General features: G+C 46.3%; 1 protein-coding gene across 6 annotated transcripts in view; it reads left to right on the top strand.

The window, feature by feature from the left end:
* The window catches only part of LOC124012546 (PHD finger protein 14-like), a 166,807-nt gene that overhangs the window by 76,769 nt on the left and 64,872 nt on the right, over window positions 1–25,166 (top strand). For 2 of the 6 annotated variants that reach the window (XM_046326294.1, XM_046326293.1), the window contains exons 14-19: window positions 6,420–6,526; window positions 6,894–7,025; window positions 11,058–11,208; window positions 11,736–11,798; window positions 16,947–17,009; window positions 17,224–17,348. In XM_046326294.1, coding sequence (XP_046182250.1) covers window positions 6,420–6,526; window positions 6,894–7,025; window positions 11,058–11,208; window positions 11,736–11,798; window positions 16,947–17,009; window positions 17,224–17,348 — 641 coding nt within the window. Of the gene's footprint in view, window positions 1–6,419; window positions 6,527–6,893; window positions 7,026–11,057; window positions 11,209–11,735; window positions 11,799–16,946; window positions 17,010–17,223; window positions 17,349–19,492; window positions 23,647–25,166 lie in introns of those variants that run through there. The other 4 variants (XM_046326296.1, XM_046326297.1, XR_006834737.1 and 1 more) reach the window with 4 other exon arrangements.

Genomic DNA, 25,166 nt, shown 5'->3' with positions numbered 1-25,166 from the left:
CAGGGTAATGTACTGACACTGAAGAGATGAATAACCAGACAGGCTCTGTGCTGTGAGAGAGGAGACCGCAGGGTAATGTACTGACACTGAAGAGATGAATAACCAGACAGGCTCTGTGCTGTGGGAGAGGAGACAGCAGGGTAATGTACTGACACTGAAGAGATGAATAACCAGACAGGCTCTGTGCTGTGAGAGAGGAGACAGCAGGGTAATGTACTGACACTGAAGAGATGAATAACCAGACAGGCTCTGTACTGTGAGAGAGGAAACAGCAGGGTAATGTACTGACACTGAAGAGATGAATAACCAGGCAGGCACTGTACTGTGAGAGAGGAGACAGCAGGGTAATGCACTGACACTGAAGAGATGAATAACCAGACAGGCTCTGTGCTGTGAGAGAAGAGACAGCAGGGTAATGTACTGACACTGAAGAGATGAATAACCAGACAGGCTCTGTGCTGTGAGAGAAGAGACAGCAGGGTAATGTACTGACACTGAAGATATGAAGAGATGAATAACCAGACAGGCTCTGTGCTGTGAGAGAAGAGACAGCAGGGTAATGTACTGACACTGAAGAGATGAATAACCAGACAGGCTCTGTGCTGTGAGAGAGGAGACCGCAAGGTAATGTACTGACACTGAAGAGATGAATAACCAGACAGGCTCTGTGCTGTGAGAGAAGAGACAGCAGGGTAATGTACTGACACTGAAGAGATGAAGAGCTGAATAACCAGACAGGCTCTGTGCTGTGGGAGAGGAGACAGCAGGGTAATGTACTGACACTGAAGAGATGAATAACCAGACAGGTTCTGTGCTGTGAGAGAGGAGACAGCAGGGTAATGTACTGACATTGAAGAGATGAATAACCAGACAGGCTCTGTACTGTGAGAGAGGAGACAGCAGGGTAATGTACTGACACTGAAGAGATGAATAACCAGACAGGCTCTGTACTGTGAGAGAGGAGACAGCAGGGTAATGTACTGACACTGAAGAGATGAATAACCAGACAGGCTCTGTACTGTGAGAGAGGAGACAGCAGGGTAATGTACTGACACTGATGAGATGAATAACCAGACAGGCTCTGTACTGTGAGAGAGGAGACAGCAGGGTAATGTACTGACACTGAAGAGATGAATAACCAGACAGGCTCTGTGCTGTGAGAGAGGAGACAGCAGGGTAATGTACTGACACTGAAGAGATGAATAACCAGACAGGCTCTGTACTGTGAGAGAGGAGACAGCAGGGTAATGTACTGACACTGAAGAGATGAATAACCAGACAGGCTCTGTGCTGTGAGAGAGGAGACAGCAGGGTAATGTACTGACACTGAAGAGATGAATAACCAGACAGGCTCTGTGCTGTGAGAGAGGAAACAGCAGGGTAATGTACTGACACTGAAGAGATGAATAACCAGGCAGGCTCTGTACTGTGAGAGAGGAGACAGCAGGGTAATGTACTGACACTGAAGAGATGAATAACCAGACAGGCTCTGTGCTGTGAGAGAGGAGATAGCAGGGTAATGTACTGACACTGAAGATATGAAGATATGAATAACCAGACAGGCTCTGTGCTGTGAGAGAAGAGACAGCAGGGTAATGTACTGACACTGAAGATATGAAGAGCTGAATAACCAGACAGGCTCTGTGCTGTGAGAGAGGAGACCGCAGGGTAATGTACTGACACTGAAGAGATGAATAACCAGACAGGTTCTGTGCTGTGAGAGAGGAGACAGTAGGGTAATGTACTGACACTGAAGAGATGAATAACCAGACAGGCTCTGTGCTGTGAAAGGGGAGACGGCAGGGTAATGTACTGACACTGAAGAGATGAATAACCAGACAGGCTCTGTGCTGTGAGAGAGGAGACAGCAGGGTAATGTACTGACACTGAAGAGATGGATAACCAGAAAGGCTCTGTGCTGTGAGAGAGGAGACAGCAGGGTAATGTACTGACATTGAAGAGATGAATAACCAGACAGGCTCTGTACTGTGAGAGAAGAGACAGCAGGGTAATGTACTGACACTGAAGAGATGAATAACCAGACAGGCTCTGTACTGTGAGAGAGGAGACAGCAGGGTAATGTACTGACACTGAAGAGATGAATAACCAGACAGGCTCTGTACTGTGAGAGAGGAGACAGCAGGGCAATGTACTGACACTGAAGAGATGAATAACCAGACAGGCTCTGTACTGTGAGAGAGGAGACAGCAGGGTAATGTACTGACACTGATGAGATGAATAACCAGACAGGCTCTGTACTGTGAGAGAGGAGACAGCAGGGTAATGTACTGACACTGAAGAGATGAATAACCAGACAGGCTCTGTGCTGTGAGAGAGGAGACAGCAGGGTAATGTACTGACACTGAAGAGATGAATAACCAGACAGGCTCTGTACTGTGAGAGAGGAGACAGCAGGGTAATGTACTGACACTGAAGAGATGAATAACCAGACAGGCTCTGTGCTGTGAGAGAGGAGACAGCAGGGTAATGTACTGACACTGAAGAGATGAATAACCAGACAGGCTCTGTGCTGTGAGAGAGGAAACAGCAGGGTAATGTACTGACACTGAAGAGATGAATAACCAGGCAGGCTCTGTACTGTGAGAGAGGAGACAGCAGGGTAATGTACTGACACTGAAGATATGAATAACCAGACAGGCTCTGTGCTGTGAGAGAAGAGACAGCAGGGTAATGTACTGACACTGAAGAGATGAAGAGCTGAATAACCAGACAGGCTCTGTGCTGTGAGAGAGGAGACCGCAGGGTAATGTACTGACACTGAAGAGATGAATAACCAGACAGGCTCTGTGCTGTGGGAGAGGAGACAGCAGGGTAATGTACTGACACTGAAGAGATGAATAACCAGACAGGTTCTGTGCTGTGAGAGAGGAGACAGTAGGGTAATGTACTGACACTGAAGAGATGAATAACCAGACAGGCTCTGTGCTGTGAAAGGGGAGACAGCAGGGTAATGTACTGACACTGAAGAGATGAATAACCAGACAGGCTCTGTGCTGTGAGAGAGGAGACAGCAGGGTAATGTACTGACACTGAATAGATGGATAACCAGAAAGGCTCTGTGCTGTGAGAGAGGAGACAGCAGGGTAATGTACTGACATTGAAGAGATGAATAACCAGACAGGCTCTGTACTGTGAGAAAAGAGACAGCAGGGTAATGTACTGACACTGAAGAGATGAATAACCAGACAGGCTCTGTACTGTGAGAGAGGAGACAGCAGGGTAATGTACTGACACTGAAGAGATGAATAACCAGACAGGCTCTGTACTGTGAGAGAGGAGACAGCAGGGTAATGTACTGACACTGATGAGATGAATAACCAGACAGGCTCTGTACTGTGAGAGAGGAGACAGCAGGGTAATGTACTGACACTGAAGAGATGAATAAGCAGACAGGCTCTGTGCTGTGAGAGAGGAGACAGCAGGGTAATGTACTGACACTGAAGAGATGAATAACCAGACAGGCTCTGTGCTGTGAGAGAGGAGACAGCAGGGTAATGTACTGACACTGATGAGATGAATAACCAGACAGGCTCTGTACTGTGAGAGAGGAGACAGCAGGGTAATGTACTGACACTGAAGAGATGAATAACCAGACAGGCTCTGTGCTGTGAGAGAGGAGACAGCAGGGTAATGTACTGACACTGAAGAGATGAAGAGATGAATAACCAGACAGGCTCTGTGCTATGAGAGAGGAGACAGCAGGGTAATGTACTGACACTGAAGAGATGAATAACCAGACAGGCTCTGTGCTGTGAGAGAGGAGACAGCAGGGTAATGTACTGACACTGAAGAGATGAATAACCAGACAGGCTCTGTGCTGTGGGAGAGGAGACAGCAGGGTAATGTACTGACACTGAAGAGATGAATAACCAGACAGGCTCTGTGCTGTGAGAAGAGACAGCAGGGTAATGTACTGACACTGAAGAGATGAAGAGCTGAATAACCAGACAGGCTCTGTACTGTGAGAGAGGAGACAGCAGGGTAATGTACTGACACTGAAGAGATGAATAACCAGACAGGCTCTGTGCTGTGAGAGAGGAGACAGCAGGGTAATGTACTGACACTGATGAGATGAATAACCAGACAGGCTCTGTACTGTGAGAGAGGAGACAGCAGGGTAATGTACTGACACTGATGAGATGAATAACCAGACAGGCTCTGTGCTGTGAGAGAGGAGACAGCAGGGTAATGTACTGACACTGATGAGATGAATAACCAGACAGGCTCTGTACTATGAGAGAGGAGACAGCAGGGTAATGTACTGACACTGATGAGATGAATAACCAGACAGGCTCTGTGCTGTGAGAGAGGAGACAGCAGGGTAATGTACTGACACTGAAGAGATGAATAACCAGACAGGCTCTGTGCTGTGAGAGAGGAGACAGCAGGGTAATGTACTGACACTGAAGAGATGAATAACCAGACAGGCTCTGTGCTGTGAGAGAGGAGACAGCAGGGTAATGTACTGACACTGAAGAGATGAATAACCAGACAGGCTCTGTGCTGTGAGAGAGGAGACAGCAGGGTAATGTACTGACACTGATGAGATGAATAACCAGACAGGCTCTGTGCTGTGAGAGAGGAGACAGCAGGGTAATGTACTGACACTGAAGAGATGAATAACCAGACAGGCTCTGTGCTGTGAGAGAGGAGACAGCAGGGTAATGTACTGACACTGACGCAGTCTCAGACAGCCTCTCTCACATGACACTATGGAAACGACAAGGTTTGTGTGAGGTGTGTGTGTGTAAGGTGTCTGTGCGAGGTGTGTGTGTATCTGTGCGAGGTGTGTGTGTGTGAGGTGTGTGTTGTGCTGTGTTTAGGTGAGAATGAGAACTGAGGCGGAGAGGCCTGCAGAGAGCTGGTGTTCTGACAGGATGCTATAGCTGTACACAGACACCCCTCTGGTTACACCCAGTCTCTCTAAGGTTAGGGGTTAGTCCTAGATAAGACAATCATACAGTTGCCGTAGACTGCATATGTAATCAGCCCTTTAGAAATCTACGTAAACAGCTAACTGAATGCATGATGCTTGATTAAAAGTGTGGCTTGCGATAGGGGTGCGATGGGGGCTGCCTTACAGATAAATGGATGGAGCGATATAGCTAGAGGATGTGAAGAAAGAAAGATTGGAAGGAAAGAACGACTGAACGAACGACGTGAATCTGCAACGACCACCATACATCCCATAATTAGAAACGTAGAAAGGTTTAAGTGGCTACATCAGTCACGTCCCCGAGTTGCTTTGTCATCTATCTGATCCCTTTTCATTTCCTATTTCCCCTGATTCCGCCCGTCCCATCCCTTACATTACCAGAAATGACTGCTGTCCGCAGCCCTCATCCCAGACACTGACTCAGTGTTGCCGTTGTGGGGGACGCCTCAGGGAGAGAGAGGTACTCTCTAAAAGTGAAGACATTGTGAAACTTAAAACACCTCGGTCACAGCTTTTTAACCATTGAGATACTTCATAACATTGCCAGACAGTGTTCCGTTTGGCACGGAGGTAAAGCATCCCATTTGAAATGCTGTGCCCGTGTGTGTCGCACACCGAGACTCTTCCTTGAAGGCGTGTCAATCAGCTGACCCTTCCCAGGGTGCCGTTTGTGTGTGTGCTGTGTGTGTGTTTAGGCTGTGTTAGTGTGTGTGTGTGTGTGAGCCTGTCTGACTCCCAGTATGAACCAGACAGATGGCCTGAGGCTTGTGCTGCTTCTCACTCCCTGTCTCCAATTCTTATTTTAGCAGATACCTTCACACACATACACACACATCTCTTTGATATTAACTCTAACTGACAGGGGACTTCCCTCTATCAGTAGTGGAGCGATTTTTTACTCACTGAGCTATTGCACCAGGAGACTGTGGTCCACAATTAGTAGATAACACACTCCAGACAAACACACACACACCCTGGGGTCCTGTGGCCCTGGCCCGTCTCTCTTAGGTCCCCCTATAGGACCGGTCCCTGGGAGCCGTGGGCGGCGGCGTACTGAGCGTGCTCAGATTAGAACAGCCTGTCTGTTTAGTGGCCCACCAGTTCCCCAGTAGCTCCCTAGCAGATCCGTTTTCTAATTAACCTGCGACAGACAGTAGCCACCATGCAGCCAACGAGATGCTGGGGAGAAATAGACCCACATCCGACATACATACATATATGTCTGTCTGTCTGTCTGTCTGTCTGTCTGTCTGTCTGTCTGTCTGTCTGTCTGTCTGTCTGTCTGTCTGTCTGTCTGTCTGTCTGTCTGTCTGTCTGTCTGTCTGTCTGTCTGTCTGTCGACCAACAATAGGTTCTCTCTCGCTCTCTCTCCTCCATCCCACTCCTTCCTCTCTGTGGACACCTTTGACCTCTCTGTCCTTCACTGCTTCTCTCTGATGTGACGTGTCTCTCTCCGTGACAGAAACTGAACTCCCCGTCGGTCCTGAAAGCCCCTAAAGAGAGGAAGCCCAGCAAGAAGGAGGGAGGAGCTCCTGGGAAGTCCTCCAGCCTACCAGCTGTCCTCTACAGGTAAACAAACAAACATTCAAACAACAGGCATTACAAACACTGTCGTTTCTCTTTGCTTATTTGAGCTGTTCTTGCCATAATATGGACTTGGTATTTTACCAAATAGGGCTATCTTCTGTATACCACACCTGATTGACTCAAACACATTAAGAAGGAAAGAAATTCCACAAATTAACTTTTAACAAGGCACACCTGTTAATTGAAATACATTCCACCTCATGAAGCTGGTTGAGAGAATGCCAAGAGTGTGCAAAACTGTCATCAAGGCAAAGGATGGTTACTTTGAAGAATCTAAAATATATATTTTTTAAATAAATAAAAATGAACACTTTTGACTGGTACTGTATGTGTGTGTGTTCCTATTTAGCTGTGGGATCTGTAAGAAAAACCAGGACCAGCATCTCCTGCTCCTGTGTGACACCTGCAAGCTCTACTACCATCTGGGCTGTCTGGAGCCTCCGCTGACACGCATGCCCAAGAAGACCAAGAACAGCTACTGGTGAGGGAGGGAGAGACTGAGGGAGGTAGATGGGGAAGAAAGAGAGGGACTGGGGGAAGTGGATGGGGAAGAAAGAGAGGGACTGGGGGAAGTGGATGGGGAAGAAAGAGAGGGACTGGGGGAAGTGGATGGGGAAGAAAGAGAAGGACTGGGGGAAGTGGATGGGGAAGAAAGAGAGGGACTGGGGGAAGTGGATGGGGAAGAAAGAGAGGGACTGGGGGAAGTGGATGGGGAAGAAAGAGAGGGACTGGGGGAAGTGGATGGGGAAGAAAGAGAGGGACTGGGGGAAGTGGATGGGGAAGAAAGAGAGGGACTGGGGGAAGTGGATGGGGAAGAAAGAGAAGGACTGGGGGAAGTGGATGGGGAAGAAAGAGAAGGACTGGGGGAAGTGGATGGGGAAGAAAGAGAGGGACTGGGGGAAGTGGATGGGGAAGAAAGAGAGGGACTGGGGGAAGTGGATGGGGAAGAAAGAAGAGAGGGACTGGGGGAAGTGGATGGGGAAGAAAGAGAGGGACTGGGGGAAGTGGATGGGGAAGAAAGAGAGGGACAGGGGAAGTGGATGGGGAAGAAAGAGAGGGACTGGGGGAAGTGGATGGGGAAGAAAGAGAGGGACTGGGAGAAGTGGATGGGGAAGAAAGAGAGGGACTGGGGGAAGTGGATGGGGAAGAAAGAGAGCGACTGGGGGAAGTGGATGGGGAAGAAAGAGAGGGACTGGGAGAAGTGGATGGGGAAGAAAGAGAGGAACTGGGGGAAGTGGATGGGGAAGAAAGAGAGGGACTGGGGGAAGTGGATGGGGAAGAAAGAGAGGGACTGGGAGAAGTGGATGGGGAAGAAAGAGAGGGACTGGGAGAAGTGGATGGGGAAGAAAGAGAGGGACTGGGAGAAGTGGATGGGGAAGAAAGAGAGGGACTGGGGGAAGTGGATGGGGAAGAAAGAGAGGGACTGGGGGAAGTGGATGGGGAAGAAAGAGAGGGGACTGGGAGAAGTGGATGGGGAAGAAAGAGAGGGACTGGGGGAAGTGGATGGGGAAGAAAGAGAGGGACTGGGAGAAGTGGATGGGGAAGAAAGAGAGGGACTGGGAGAAGTGGATGGGGAAGAAAGAGAGGGACTGGGGGAAGTGGATGGGGAAGAAAGAGAGGGACTGGGAGAAGTGGATGGGGAAGAAAGAGAGGGACTGGGAGAAGTGGATGGGGAAGAAAGAGAGGGACTGGGAGAAGTGGATGGGGAAGAAAGAGAGGGACTGGGGGAAGTTGATGGGGAAGAAAGAGAGGGACTGGGGGAAGTGGATGGGGAAGAAAGAGAGGGACTGGGAGAAGTGGATGGGGAAGAAAGAGAGGGACTGGGAGAAGTGGATGGGGAAGAAAGAGAGGGACTGGGAGAAGTGGATGGGGAAGAAAGAGAGGGCCTGGGGGAAGTGGATGGGGAAGAAAGAGAGCGACTGGGGGAATTGGATGGGGAAGAAAGAGAGGGGGAGGTAGATGGGGAAGAAGAAGAGGGGGGGAGATGGGGAAGAGAGAGAGAGAACATGTGAATGGGTGCTAGAGGACTCGGTGGTACAAGAGTTGCCAAAGTTGGATCAAGTGCTGTCCATAGCACAAACACACAACCCATCGCAATTACATTCTGCACTGTAAATCTGGTATGACATTGTTTTACCATTGTTGTATAAAAACATGTCATTTAAGCAATAAGGCATGAGAACCCGGGGATTATTGTGTGATAATTCCCGATTTAGGGCAGTTCTTAGGACCGAGGTGAAGCCAAGAGCTGTGAACAGCCCTTAGGAGGGAGTTATCACACAATCATCTCCCGGTTAGAGGGCCCTTATTGCTTTTATAAAACACTTGTCAACATATTTATACAGATATTAATGAAATGTTTTCATTAAAAAAATGATTTTAACGAATACATTTGTTTTTGCATTCTGAAGTTGCTACCGAAGCGGGCTGGTCGTTAGATCTTCTCTCATGTTTGACCCAGTCATTGGTTCTAATCATTCTATTCATTTGACGTGACTACGCTAAACAAATCATTGGCTTGTAGCTAGCTAGCAGAGATTCAATGATGATGACACAAGAACTTCGATAAATAATGATTTTAAAAATATCCAATAGTCCTACGTAGGCAACAACTATCATGGTTGGTGAGTCCCAACTAACCAAGCCAGTTGGTGATGTTAATAGTGACTTTGATGGAAGGACTGTCCGTGGACCTGGCGCTGGTTGGTGACAGCCAGTGCTCGCTTGCCTCTTCTTTGGCCAGCGAAAATGGCACTCCAGCACTTTCTGTTCTCCATGGTAGAGGCTGCCAATAACTCTTGAGTGAGCTCTCACATCGATGGCCACTCACAGCCATTATTTCCCATGCCTCCAGGCCCGCATTGGATAACTTTTGCATTCTGTTCATCCGATGATGCTACGCTAAACAAATCATTGGCATGTAGCTAGCGAGCAGAGATTCAATGATGATGAGAGACAAGAGCTTGAATATATCAGATAGGCCGACACAGGCCGCTCTGCGTTTGTTAATGAATTAATGGAATTCTGTGTGTTTACGGTTTCCATGGTGAATTCTTAGTTTCCCCAACTGTTGCAAACCAATTAGTAGCATGGGAAAATAATGTGTAGATGCTTTCTTCCCCGAGGGAGATGAAGTTTAGGAATTTCCTGCCTGGGCTGCGGGACAGTGGATTGATGAGATTAACACGTCATGGTATTTTGCGAAGGTTGTCCCACAACTCCCATATATCAACCAATCAGGATCCAAACAACCCGTTGTATAATAACTTGTAGTAGGAGATGCATTAATGTCCACCATTTATTTATTTATATTTAGTGTGACATTTCAGCTTACTCAGTGGCAGTAGATTTATCAGATAGAGAATGCAGAGATGGTGGAAATGTCCCACTTCACACAGAGCTAGATGTCCTTATCTGGATAGATAGATAGAGGAGCTCTTTTGTGTATCTGTCTCAATAGTTTCAATAGTATTCCATCTCTGTCGCTTAGTGAGATACTTCCACAGTCAGTTATCTCCATAGAGCAGCTAGTCTAATCTTTTTACTTCCGAAGTGAAGGATGATGGGGGATTGTAGTGTGTGTACATGCGTTTGCATATATATGTGTGTGTGTGTGTGTGTGTGTGTGTGTGTGTGTGTGTGTGTGTGTGTGTGTGTGTGTGTGTGTGTGTGTGTGTGTGTGTGTGTGTGTGTGTGTGTGTGTGTGTGTGTGTGTGTGTGTGTGTGTGTGTGTGTGTGCGCGCGCGCGCATGCACGTCTTAGACGTGTGTGTATTGTTTGTTTCTGTGGCACCTCAACCTGCACGTTCCTCATGTCTGTGATTGGGAGTAATTCATTTAACCATGAAAAAGAGAGGGTGGTGGCGTTCTGCTCCAGCGGGCGGAAATTAGAAAGCATTTGGATGGATGAAATTGTGTGGAGTTGAGGCCAAGTCATAGCCTACCTTATTGTCAGGATCTGCACGGCAGAAAGGAAGGTGCAGACAGGGTTTCTCAGTCAGAATCAGAAACACATACAGGATCCACAAGTTCACTTTGTCTTCACTTATAATACTGATATTAACCTTTTAAGACTGGTATTAACTTTGTCTAACTTATAATACTGATAGAAACCCATGTCACAGTCTTACGCTTTGCCTGGGTCAGCAGAAACCCCTTTCCTCAAATCCAGTGTCAGACCTCGAGGCTCAGATTTCAGTGCTTTGGGAAACCAGTATTTTTTTCGTACATTTCAACACAGACATTACAGAACAAAGTCTTAGTGTCAGTGTTTGTTTTTTTTCTCCCCAAAATAATTAGCAGCATATAGGTCCTGTTGTTCAGACATGGATAGTAATCAGAGAGAAAGGCTTCCCAAACCTATTTTCCATGCATAAGATGTTCACAGATAGTAAAATCAATACCCCTGCATAGAGGAGAGAACAGTTTCTGGGCCCTGAAACATCTATTTCTTACTCCCTTTCTTTTTTATCTCTCCCTCCCTCCTATCTCTCTACCTCCCTCCATCTCCTCAGGCAATGTTCAGAGTGTGACCAGGCCAGTAGCGATGATGCCGACATTGCCATGGAGACCCAGCCCGACGGCACCAAAAGGTCTCGGAGACAGATTAAAGGACCAATCAAATTCATCCCTCAGGAGATGTCCCCAGAGCCCAAGAAACGAGATGTGAGGGGCACGGTGTGAAATAATACACACTTTAAAAAATATATATATTATTATTTACAGTGCCTTAAGGAAGTATTCACACCCCTTCACTTTTTACACATTTTGTTGTTACAAAGTGTAATTAAAATAGATTTAATTGTCATTTTTTGTCAACGATCGAGAGAAAATACTCTGTCAAATACTGTTTTATTTTTTCTGAATTATTAATGGAAAATAAAACACTAATATAGTTTGATTAGATAAGTATTCAACCCCCTGGGTCAATACATGTTAGAATCATCTTTGGCAGCGATTACAGCTGTGAGTCTTTCTGGGTGTGTCTCTAAGAGCTGTGCAAACCTAGATGGTAGAATATTCTTTTAATTCTTCAAGCTCTGTCAAGTTGGTTGTTGCTCATTGCTAGACATTTTCTATTCTTGCCATATATTTTCAAGCCAATTTAAGTCAAAACTGTAAATAAGCCACTAGGAAACATTCAATGTCGTTTTGGTAAGTAACTCCAGTGTATATTTGGCCTTGCGTTTTAGGTTATTGTCCTGCTGAATGGTGGATTTGTCTCCCAGTGTCTATTGGAAAGCAGACTGAACCAGGTATTCAATGTCTGCTTTTTTATTAGTTTCTTTTTTCCCCATGTTCTTTGTGAGGCATGTAAAACCTCCCTGGTCTTTGTCATTGGATCTGTGCTTGAAGTTCACTGCTCGACAGAAGGACCTTACATTTGTATTTGCGCGGTACAGAGATGGGGTAGTCATTAAGTAATCATGTTAAACACTGTTATTGCTCACAAATACCCCATGCAACTTATTATGTTATTTGTTAAGCACATTTCTACTCCTGAAGTTCATTAGGCTTGTCATAACAAAGGGTTTGAATATTTATTTACTTAAGACATTTCAGCTTTACTTTTTTTAATGAATTTGTAAAAAATTATAAAAACATAATTCCACTTTGACATTATGGGGTGTTGTGTGTAGATTAGTGACACAAAATCAAAATGTAATCCATTAAATTTGGGCTGTAACACAACAAAATGTGGACAAAGTCAAGGGGTGTGAATACTTTCTGAAGGCACTGTATTATTATAAAAAAATACTATTTTGTTTACACAAGCCCATATAATTGCTAATAGCATGCTAGTAGATACCCATATACTTTCAGTCATTGTGCTAATGCTAGTTAGCATTTGTTTGTGAAATGACCTCTAACTTCCTTCAGACTGGACACAGAGACATACACATTGTATCCAGAAGGTCATCTGACTCGGGAAGTAGATAAAGGCATTAATCCTGGGTTTTAAATGCCTCCACTTTGCTAGTTTAGGGGTTGATTGGGTTGATATTTCTGGGGTAGCCATCTACTATATAATCCTGATTTGGAGAAACAGACAGTAATCTGTTAACCTATACCTGGGGTTAAATGTACTCCATCATAGGATGTGTATATCAGGCCAGATTAACAGAGCCCAACAGATATACCAGGCCTGACTAACTGAACCCAACAGATTTGTCAGACTAATAGAGCCCAACAGATAGCCCGGGCCAGACTAACAGAGCCCAACAGATAGATAGCCCAGGCCAGACTAACAGAGCCAAACAGATAGCCCAGGCCAGACTAACAGAGCCAAACAGATAGATAGCCCAGGCCAGACTAATAGAGCCCAACAGATAGATAGCCCAGGCCAGACTAATAGAGCCAACAGATAGCCCAGGCCAGACTAATAGAGCCCAACAGATAGATAGCCCAGGTCAGACTAATAGAGCCCAACAGATAGATAGCCCAGGTCAGACTAATAGAGCCCAACAGATAGATAGCCCAGGCCAGACTAATAGAGCCCAACAGATAGATAGCCCAGGCCAGACTAATAGAGCCCAACAGATAGATAGCCCAGGCCAGACTAATAGAGCCCAACAGATAGATATACCAGTTCAGACCAACAGAGCCCAACAGATAGCCCAGGCCAGACTAATAGAGCCAACAGATAGCCCAGGCCTGACTAATAGAGCCCAACAGATAGCCCAGGTCAGACTAATAGAGCCAACAGATAGCCCAGGCCAGACTAATAGAGCCCAACAGATATAGATCACAACAGGCCAGACTCGCAGGCTACTGGCTGGCCATTCAGCACACATAGGTAACGCTGCTGTACTAAACAGGATTGCTAGTGGACATGCCAGTAAACTAGAGCTGGTGGATGCAAACACACACTTCCTCTGGTGTTCATCCCCAAACACCCCCCCCCCGCTGGCTCATTGTTTCAGGTCCGCCAACAGATTCAAACTGATCCAAATGGACGGAACTATTCCCAATCTACAATCATGTAAAAGGAAGTTGGAATATTAACAAAGGGGGGAATCAAACATCTCCTTGTTGTTCCTGACACGAGCGAACGAATGATGGATCCGGGTTGTATGTTTTTTTTAAAGGAGGAAGAAAAATCAACAACATATTTAAACAGATTGTGAAAACAATTCCATCTGTTGCCCTTGGCTCCTCTGCCACCACTTGGCAGATGGAGCGCGTGTCATTAGAAATGCTAACGGCTAAATACTAGAACCACAGCTACTTGGCTCCTCTGCCACCACTTGGCAGATGGAGCGCGTGTCATTAGAAATGCTAACTGCTAAATGCTAGAACCACAGCTACTTGGCTCCTCTGCCACCACTTGGCAGATGGAGCGCGTATCATTAGAAATGCTAACTGCTAAATGCTAGAACCACAGCTACTTGGCTCCTCTGCCACCACTTGGCAGATGGAGCGTGTGTCATTAGAAATGCTAACTGCTAAATGCTAGAACCACAGCTACTTGGCTCCTCTGCCACCACTTGGCAGATGGAGCGCGTGTCATTAGAAATGCTAACTGCTAAATGCTAGAACCACAGCTACTTGGCTCCTCTGCCACCACTTGGCAGATGGAGCGCGTGTCATTAGAAATGCTAACTGCTAAATGCTAGAACCACAGCTACTTGGCTCCTCTGCCACCACTTGGCAGATGGAGCGCGTGTCATTAGAAATGCTAACTGCTAAATGCTAGAACCGCAGCTACTTGGCTCCTTCACTTCAGCCCTCCCTCCTTCCACTAGCTCCCTCCCTCTCTTTCTTCCTCGCTCCCTTCTAAGCCTCTTCTGCCTGCCTGCGACGGGTGAGCGGGTGGCACCACCTTACACAGGGCCCAGAGTATGAGTTTATTGCACTGTTTGGTTTCTATAGTGGTTGACTCCATTAAGGTCATCTATGATTGGCCAGGGAAAGATCAACACATCCAATGCGGAGTTCAGTGCAATGCAGACTAAGGTTAAAAATAAATAAGATATAAGGTAAAGTTTGCAAACACACACACACAGCATACCTAATCAAGGTCTCTGTTCAGGTGAGGAAATTAAAACTGGGGGCAGTTTGTACGACTGAGCTGAATCAATCTTTTAATTAAGTACATCATTGCATCTTTAACAGCCATGAATCATGTCACAGCACCATGCAGGATTAGAGAAGTTAACGGAGCGGAGGACCCAGCGGTAACTAGATGTAGTAACTTCATTCTCATCATCATTCTCACTAGACTAATGGCATATGTCCATACAGGATGTTCCTGTGTAATCATGGAGGGGTGTTGCAGCAGGGCCATGTTTAATCACCACCCCATTACACACACTGTCACACAGACGATTCTAGAAGAAGAAGCAATGACAACCAAGCCTTGAAAATGCAGGATGGTTTTGCTCTGCAATTATTCTTTTTCGAGATAATAATTAGACATCTTGGCAGTAGATTCTACTAGAAGAAGCAAATACCAATCTTCCTTGAAAATTAGTTACAGTTTGGGTCCGGGAACCGATGGTTCTGAGATGTTCAATCATTCAATGAGTGTTGAAAGTAGTGATGCGTTATGGAGTATAGCTGTCAGGCGGTGTGTAGGATGTCTAACAGATATCCTCCACACTCTGTGACCTTGAGGGCACATGTTGAGTTAGAAGAGGGCACTACCCTGCAGTAGGCAGTGTACTCAGTCAGCAGGTCCTGAACAAGGGCCAGAGGAGGCTGAGCTGCACCACAGAGTGGCAGTGGGCCATCTTACCCCTGTGGCCCCGCACACACATACACACACTCCAACACTCGTCCCCATGCAGGGGCCAGCGGGAGGTCGATTAGCCAGCCCTGATAAATTGAAACAGGGCTTTAGAGCGGTGCCAGCGCTAGGGTGCCCTGGTAAAAGCATTAAAAATGCAAAGCAGGGCCCTTTCAGCAGCTGCCCTCGCATTTGAAGATAAATGCAGCATTGAAGCTCCTCGACTGGAGCGGACGCGGCGAGAGGAAATCAGAAAAAGCTTAATCCCTGAGTACTTCCAGCAGCAGGGTCCTCAGGCCAGCGTACTTCTGGGCACTCTGCTTTAGACGCGCTAACAGAAAAACTCATTAACCCAGACTCACCGCCACAGCACTCTACACCACCTCCCTCTACACCACCTTCCTCTCTCCATCCTCCCTTCACCACCTCCTCCCACTCCCCTCTCTCCCTCCTGCCTTTCTCCATCCCTCTCTGACAGAACATACAGAGAGCGAAAACCTCCAGAAGGAGTAGAAGACGTCTATGGTTGTTTGTTATTTATTTTTTATATACTTTTTTTGTATTAAGGAATAGCAGGGTGTTTTTGGATGTTATCTAAGATGCCGGCCAACCAGACAGACGCTGGGCTATTCTTTGACTCTTGCCAGGCAGTGAGTGGCCACAGAGAATAAGTGTTCCTCAGGCTTTCTCCTTCCAGGTGTGGAGGGGGTTGGTTATTGACAGTCTAAAAACAAAAGACTGGGGGGAAATAAAATGGAAGAGGACTGGAGAGTGTTTTTCTCCCCTCTTCTCTGATGAATATCTGTTGTGTTTTTTCGGGGAGCTGAGACTGGGAGGGAGAATAGGGAGGCGGGGGGGGAGCAGGGCTGGGGTGGTATATCGGAGGAGGATCAGGGTATGGTGGCTGTAGATAAGTGGGTTCCATGAAGAGGTGGAGGGAGAAAGGGAGTGAGGGAGGGAGCAGCCATATCGCCACAGCTCTTTCTCTCCCTTCTCTCTCTCTCTATCGCTCTGTCTATCCCACCCCTCTCTTTCTCACTCTCTCTCGTGCAGTTGAATAGAACCTAGTCCACAGACAGCACTGTGTGGCTCTCTTGTCTTGTATGTCCAGAGGTAAAACAAAACACCAGCCTCACTGGGCAATAGAGGATTAAATACAGGACAAACACACAAAACATGTATTTGGAAACAGTTTATGCTTTCTGTTGTATTGTAGCAAAAGGCAGAGACCACAGTGTGTTTTCTTTGTTTGACAATCTGATGAATCAGCTGAGGGAGCAGACTGCATCATAAACAAACTTCCACGGCCTCCAGAATCTTTTCCAGAACAGCGAAGCTACAAATAAAGTTTGATTTTTCTGATGCTGCTAATAGCTTGTGGAGCATATCTCTAATTAAGTCAAATTATTATTTTGACAGATTCTCACAGACAAAATACCAAAAACTAAAGATTTGCCTGACCACGCAACAACTCAAAGTAGAGAAATATTGCGACCTTGTTGTGACCTTGTGCCTTGCATGGCTAGCTGATAACCTTTCACAATGATCATGAGACTGACCAGAGCTCAGGTCAATTATCTCTCATCAATTCACACAGATCAATCAATTAGCACAAAAATCTAGCTTCGTTAAAAGGGTCCGAAATGAACCGAACATGCTGTTCTGTATTCCACAGAGAACCAGAGGACAGAAGAGGAAGAGGGTGTCCGTCTGTGAAGAAGAAAAGTTTGAGGTGCAGGTATGTAATTGGTCTAAATGTGTTACTAAACATTCCTACATCTCCTAACCTCCCTAACACACTCAGAACTAATACTATACACATCCCCTGTGTTACTTACGGGACTACTCTATTCACTCTGTTAGCCTGCATAGTACTGATTCTTCCCAGCCATTACCACACACACACACACACACGGCAGTGTCGGGTCTAATCAGCCTGTGGGTTTCCATAGGAACCGGCTCTACGGGAGTGGCATCAGCGCCAGTCTGCGATGCAAAAGAAGACACCTAAAGCAGACGACACTAGGACCGACTGTACATCCTGCAAAGGACCTGGGGACAACGAGAACCTCGTCAGGTGGGTCACTGCGTGTGTTTGTGTGTACCAGTCAAACGTTTGGACACACCTACTCATTCAAGGTTTTTTCTTTATTTTTACTATTTTCTACATTGTGTAATAATAGTGAAGACATCAAAACTATGAAATAACACATATGGAATCATGTAGTAACCAAAAAAAAGTGTTAAATAAAGTAGCCACCCTTTGCTTTGATGACAGCTTTGCACACTCTTGGCGTTCTCTCAACCAGTTTCATGAGGTAGTCGCATGGAATGCATTTAAATGAACAGGTGTGCCTTGTTAAAAGTTAATTTGTGGAATGTCTTTCCTTCTTAATGCGTTTGAGCCAATCAGTTGTGTTGTGACAAGGTAGGTGTGGTATACAGAAGATATTTGGTAAAAGACCAAGTCCATATTATGGGAAGAACAGCTCAAATAAGCAAAGAGAAACGACAGTCCATCATCATGAAGGTGAGTCAATACGTAACATTTCAAGAGTTTCTTCAAGTGCAGTCGCAAAAACCATCAAGCTCTATCATGAAACTGTCTCTCATGAGGACCGCCACAGGAAAGGAAGACCCAGAGTTACCTCTGCTGCAGAAGATAAGTTCATTAGAGTTAACTGCACCTCAGATTGCAGCCCAAATAAATGCTTCACAGAGTTCAAGTAACAGACACATCTCAACATCAACTGTTCAGAGGAGACTGTGTGAATCAGGCCTTCATGGTCGAATTGCTACAAAGAAACCACTACTAAAGGACACCAATAAGAAGAAGAGACTTATTTGGGACAAGAAACATGAGCAATGGACAGTAGACCAGTGGAAATCTGTCCTTTGGTCTGATGAGGCTGTGTCTTTGAGAGATGTAGAGTAGGTGAATGTGTGGTTGTGTGGTTGTGTGGTTCCCACTGTGAAGCATGGAGGATGAGGTGTGACTGTGTGGGGGTGCTTTGCTGGTGACACTGTCTAGGATTTATTTAGAATCCAAGGCACACTTAACCATCATGGCTACCACAGCATTCTGCAGCGATAAGCCATCCCATCTGGTTTGTGGGACTATAATTTGTTTTTCATAAGGACAGTGACCCAAAACACACCTCCAGGCTCTGTAAGGGCTATTTGACCATGAAGGAGAGTAATGGAGTCATGCATCAGATGACCTGGCTTCCACAATCACCCAACCTCAACCCAAATGAGATGGTTTGGGATGAATTGGACCGCAGAGTGAAAAAGCAGCCAACAAGTGCTCAGCATATGTGGGAACTCCTTCAAGACTGTTGGAAAATATTCCTCATGAAGCTGGTTGAGAGAATGCCAAGAGTGTGGAAAGCTGTCATCAAGGCAACGGGTGGCTACAACGGGTGTGTGTGTGTGTGTGTGTGTGTGTGTGTGTGTGTGTGTGTGTGTGTGTGTGTGTGTGTGTGTGTGTGTGTGTGTGTGTGTGTGTGTGTGTGTGTGTGTGTGTGTGTGTGTGTGTGTGTGTGTGTGTGTGTGCGTGTGTGTGTGTGTGTGTGTGTGTGTGCGTGCGTGTCTGGAACCATATCCTCCTGATGATTTAATGTTCAGTCTTCATTAGTAGGCCTTGGTTGCCTTGCGTAGGCAGAAGGCCACGATGAGGGGGCTGGTGAGGGGGGCTGAGGCCAGCAGCTCTGTAGAACACCTGTATTGAACAACCACCTACATTTATTATTATTATATTTACATTTACACACTTCATCAAGATGTAGTGAACAGTCTGATCTGCCCAGATCTCTTATCAGAGATTCAGCGGTCTCCCACTGCTTCAACAGGACCATCCCTCAGTAGTGTGTGAATTACAGCAGTCAGCATTTACACACTGTAGACTGACTGATTCATCAGAGTGTATTTATTTATGAGGTAGACCACCCTTAATTGCGTTATATTTGGCTTACAAACTGGCACTGTCATTGGCTCATTTCAACAGAAACTGTATGCTTTATTCACTTAATAATTTGTTAGAATTGACTTAATTTATCCACTTAACGTAGGGTTCTTTAATGTGAGCTGTATTTGGTATTATTAGTGTATGTAAGGTTGAGCTAATAATGTGTGGTTCTGTCAGTGTTTTATAGGTTAAGGAGGTCGGGGGCTGTGAGGTGTGCTGCCTGCCCTGACTCTTTCTATCTTTGCATTGCACAGGTTGTGAGAGCCGGGGCAGACACCTCTCCTCACCTCCCCACACCTTGACACAGCTGGACTGTTGAGAGAGAGAAGCAGACCTTTGGCTTAGAGGCAGAGAGGGACTTAATTATGTGGAAGAATGACAGCGGCGGTGTGGGATCAGATGGCCATCTTTGACCTTTCAACCACGGTCTTCTTCGTGACCCAAATTGGACCTTCTACTGGCCGTCCAATTAAAATTGAGGGAGAGAGGCAGAAATGGAAATTAACTTTGATGAATTCTAAAATACTTGTTGAAATTAGCTAATGAAGTTTTGGAAGTTTCAGTATTACTGAACTGGTCGTTCTTGGAAGAAACAACAGGCCCTTTATGATCATCACTGCCAACTCTAAGAGTCCATCTCTAAGGACTAAGGTCTATCTAGAGTAAGGAGGGATTCTGAAACTGAACAATATTACTAGATGCATCTCATTGGTTACCTGTCTGTCTGCTCCTCTCTATTCCTCTAACAATGGTGCTTCTTCTCTTCCCCTTTTTTGTCTCCCTTGTTCCCTTTTCTGTTTCTCTACCCCTGTCTCTTCACTCTCTCCTCAGCCCCATTCCCTCTCTCATCCATTCTATGTTGGCACTTCACTCCTTTGACCTCCCTAAGCATCTTATCACCACATCCAATCAGTTGTATTGACTCGAGTCATTTGTGGTCCAATCACATAGTGTTTTCCTCAGTAAAGGCCTTTAATTGGAGATGCACTTGAACTTAAGCTCTCATCATCTTCTTCTAGTGTTGTGTTGTCATCAAGTAGAACTTTCTAGAGTAGAGGAAAAGTAGTGATTTTTAGTAGAATGATTTTCCTTTCTGTTTTTTGAGAAGTACTGTAAGTAGCTGCTTAGATAAGGTTTAACATATTGAAAATAGCAACATTCGTAGTAATGGTTATTGTAACTTCTAATGTGAATGTGTGTGTACAGTAGGTTTTTAGTCTCCCTAAAAACTCTCTCTTTAATATTTTTTAAATAACAGTTTAACTCTGAGTTCTATTGGAAGTGTGTGTGTGCACGTGTCTCCCCAGTGCCCCATAGTGAGTGCTGTCAACTGAGCAGCTGCCATGTGGTCTGTCTGTCAGGGTCCTTGACAGAAGTGTCACAGTTTGCCCTCACATGTCACTCCTCCGCTCATCTCCCCCATCCCAGGACCCTCTATGTCACTACTCCTCTCTTCTGCCCATCTGTCTGGGGACCCTATATCAATGGCTCTGGGAGCTGCCAAACCTCACAATGCTTAGGTCCACTGGAAAATCTGCTGAGGAAATAAATATGGTGGTTTGGTAGTTTTCCTGTGGAGATTAGAGATGCCTGTACAGGATGACCTGGTCACTCACCACGTCATGTCACCCCCACGAGCCCTCCTCATCCTTCTCATCCTCTTCCGTCTCCTCCTCAAAAAAATTAGAGGACTGTCCATGAGCTACAGCCTCTAGCTAACCCTACTACAGCTAACCAGCTAACTCTACTACAGCTAACCAGCTAACCCTACTACAGCTAACCAGCTAACCCTACTACAGATAACCCTACTCCAGCTAACCCTAATGCAACTAACCCTACTGCAGTTAACCCTACATTCAGCTAACCTTACTCCAGCTAACCCTACTCCAGCTAACCCTACTCCAGTTAACCCTACTAAAGCCAACCCTACTACAGCTAACCAGCTAACCCTACTACAGATAACCATACTCCAGCTAACCCTAATGCAACTAACCCTACTGAGGTTAACCCTACTTTCAGCTAACCTTACTCCAGCTAAACCTACTCCAGCTAATCCTATTCCAGTTAACCATACTAAAGCCAACCCTACTACAGCTAACCCTACTCCAACTAACCCTACCCTACTACAGCTAACCCTACTCCAACTAACCCTACCCTACTACAGCTAACCCTACTCCAACTAACCCTACCCTACTACAGCTAACCCTACTCCAACTAACCCTACCCTACTACAGCTAACCCTACTCCAACTAACCCTACTCCAGCTAACCTTACTCCAGCTAACCCTACTCCAGCTAATCCTATTCCAGTTAACCATACTAAAGCCAACCCTACTCCAACTAACCCTACCCTACTACAGCTAACCAGCTACCCCTACTCCAGCTAACTAGATACTCCAGCTAATCCTACCCTACTCCAGCTAACCCTACCATACTCCAGCTAACCCTACCATACTCCAGCTAACCACCCTACTCCAGCTAACCCTACCCTACTACAGCTAACCAACTAACCCTACTCCAGCTAACCCTACCCTACTCCAGCTAACCCTACTCCAACTAACCCTACTCCAGCTAACCCTACCATACTCCAGCTAACCCTACCCTACTCCAGCTAAAGCTAACCCTACTCCAGCTAACCCTACCCTACTACAGCTAACCAACTAACCCTACTCCAGCTAACCCTACCCTACTCCAGGTAACCCTACCCTACTACAGCTAACCAACTAACCCTACTCCAGCTAACCTTACCCTACTCCAGCTAACCCTACTCCAGCTAACCCTACCCTACTACAGCTAACCAATTAACCCTACTCCAGCTAACCCTACCCTACTCCAGCTAACCCTACCCTACTACAGCTAACCAATTAACCCTACTCCAGCTAACCCTACCCTACTCCAGCTAACCCTACCCTACTACAGCTAACCCTACTCCAGCTAACCCTACCCTACTCCAGCTAACCAGCTAACCCTACTCCAGCTAACCCTACTCCAGCTAACCCTACCCTACTCCAGCTAACCAGCTAACCCTACTCCAGCTAACCCTACTCCAGCTAACCCTACTCCAGCTAACCCTACTCCAGCTAACCCTACCCTACTCCAGCTAACCCTACCCTACTCCAGCTAACCAGCTAACCCTACTTCAGCTAATCCTACCCTACTCCAGCTAACCCTACCCTACTCCAGCTAACCCTACCCTACTCCAGCTAACCCTACCCTACTCCAGCTAACCCTACCCTACTCCAGCTAACCAGCTAACCCTACTCCAGCTAACCTTACTCCAGCTAACCCTACCCTACTCCAGCTAACCAGCTAACCCTACTCCAGCTAACCCTACTCCAGCTAACCCTACCCTACTCCAGCTAACCCTACTCCAGCTAACCCTACTCCAGCTAACCCTACTCCAGCTAACCCTACCCTACTACAGCTAACCAGCTAACCCTACTCCAGCTAACCCTACTCCAGCTAATCCTACCCTACTACAGCTAACCCTACCCTACTACAGCTAACCCTACCCTACTACACCTAGCCAGCTACCCTACCCTACTCCAGCTAGCCCTACCCTACCCTACTACAGCTAACCAGCTAACCCTACTCCAGCTAGCCCTACCCTACTACAGCTAACCAGCTAACCCTACCCTACTACAGCTAACCCTACTCCAGCTAACCCTACCCTACTACAGTTAACCAGCTAACCCTAGCCTACTACAGTTAACCAGCTAACCCTAGCCTACTACAGTTAACCAGCTAACCCTACCATACTACAGCTAACCAGGTAACCCTACTTCTACTAACCTTAGCTCTGGCTCTGTATATATATAACCATCAGACCAAGGGTTAGGCTATGGCCAACTGTGTATCTGACTGTAGCCTACAGTAAATGTACTTTTAACATGGCAGTACGTGGTGTGTTCCATCCGTTTAGCGTGTGTGAATGAACACCTGGTAGCTGTGTTGTGTGATCGGTGTGTACAGTATTTATTGATTGATTGAAGTCCATGCTTTTTTGTGTCTTATTTGTGCATTCATTCTTGATTTTATATCGCAATACGCCTTTTGTTATTACTGTATTGTGAAGAAATTGAGTTAAGCTGACTTTTGTGTAGGAACCTTAAAGGACTCCTTGCTAGGCATATTAATTGTTTACATATTTGTTTACAATACATGCCTTTATGCTACTATTTTTTTACACACATAAACACACATATATGTGATTAGTATTATTTGTATATTTCTATATGTAATTATTTCTAACATGTTGTGGTATTACCACATACAGTAACTGTGATATACTGTATGGAGTAAGAATGTTGCTGCTCTCATGATATGTGTGAATGTGAAGTATCCCGAACTCCCAGCCCCTATGGCCCTCAGCATTACAGCAGAGCTTTAATAAACTCTTGACTTTTTCACCTTATTGCCATAGTGATAAATGAGAGTTAGACAGCTAATTAATTGTTGTAAAGGTGTGTCGGCGGCCATGTCGATGGCGGGCAGCGGTCCGTTTGTGCGTCTAACGCCTTCTGCCATCTCTGATTTATCATGGGGGAAGTGCCCCCACGTCGGCTGCGGACCGTTAACAGGCCAGTAGAGCTGGTGAGAAGAGGAGAGTGGGCGGTGGTCTCTTTCTCTTTCTCTCCTTCTCTTCGAGACAAAGTTGATTATTTCAGCTAAGCCCCGATTCTGTGGCCTTTCCTGTTCCTGCACCAGTTCACCGCTCTCTCTTCTCTCTTTCTCCCTCACACACAGTGCCAGATAGAGAGGGAGAATAGAGGCTTTTGTGTACAATCTGGTTAACAAAAGCCTCCAATGTGTCTGGCACTAGACGGATAGGCAGCAGCAACAGAAAATAGTCAGAGAGACACTCTCCATGCTGGGCCCAGACCTGGATTCAATAGAGATGGGTTTAATTTAGCTTGCCTGGCTTATTGGACCAATAGAATAGTTCCAAAGGTGCAAACCCTGCCCATCTGGCACTCTAGGAAGGCTAAAGCAAACACTGAAGTATTTCAAACATTTCCAATGGTATTTGAATCCAGGACCCTGTGTTGGGCCCAGTAGAAAGACAGACAGACAGGCAGCTGTCTCACATCGAGGTTGAGACTCAGAGAGATGGAATCAGCACAGCGTAGAGAACTGTAAGTGCCCCAATCCCTCATTGCTGCAGCCTTCTCTCAGCCCAGGGTCCACAGAGACACAAGGGGAGCAGGCCTTGGCAGAGGGATTGAGTGAGGAAGGGTTGCTACAGCTGTGTTCCGACCATGGGGATGAGTGAATTTGAGACGGGCACTGGGTGATGGAGGGAGAGAGGGGAAGGATGGAGAGAAAGGAGGGAGGTTCTGGAAGAGCAGTAACCTTTGGGATGATGAGTGTGTTTCCCATTACTGTCCTGACACAGGATCCACTGAGATGATTTAATGGTGGCATTTTGTTTTTGCTGACTTCACTTTTTCTCTCTACTACCATTAAAAGAGAAGAGAAAAGGCATAGATAGGGCTGAGCTGTGCTGCTGTGTGGGTAGAGAAGCCATGCAGCTCCAGTCTATTACTCCCCTGCTAGCCAGCCAGCCAGCTAGCTTCTTCCTTCCCTTCTCTTATCCCACTGATTCCGCCGCAGTGTGTGTGTCCGCTCCGCTCACTTCCTGATTGCACTTTCTTCCTCTTATCCTTCTCTCCTTTTTATTCCCTTTTTCTTCTGCAGTGCAGACACACTAAGATGAATCACCCAACCCCCAGAGGTGCCTTATATCCTTATATCCTAATTAGTGTGGGTTTTTGCCCCAGCACACAGACAGATGTACACTGTTAAGGGGTGTGTGTATCATAGACAATATCTTTCCTTCCTGTAACATAACATAAGGCCAAGGGGAGACAGCACATGGAGAGTCCCTCAGTGAGCAGGCTGGGGCCTTAGTTAGGTCAGTCAGGGGCTA

Source organism: Oncorhynchus gorbuscha, linkage group LG24, assembly GCF_021184085.1.
Source record: "Oncorhynchus gorbuscha isolate QuinsamMale2020 ecotype Even-year linkage group LG24, OgorEven_v1.0, whole genome shotgun sequence".
NCBI classification, from domain to species: domain Eukaryota; kingdom Metazoa; phylum Chordata; class Actinopteri; order Salmoniformes; family Salmonidae; genus Oncorhynchus; species Oncorhynchus gorbuscha.
The sequence above is the reverse complement of the archived record's forward strand: the minus strand, read 5'-3'. Positions and strand labels throughout refer to the sequence as shown.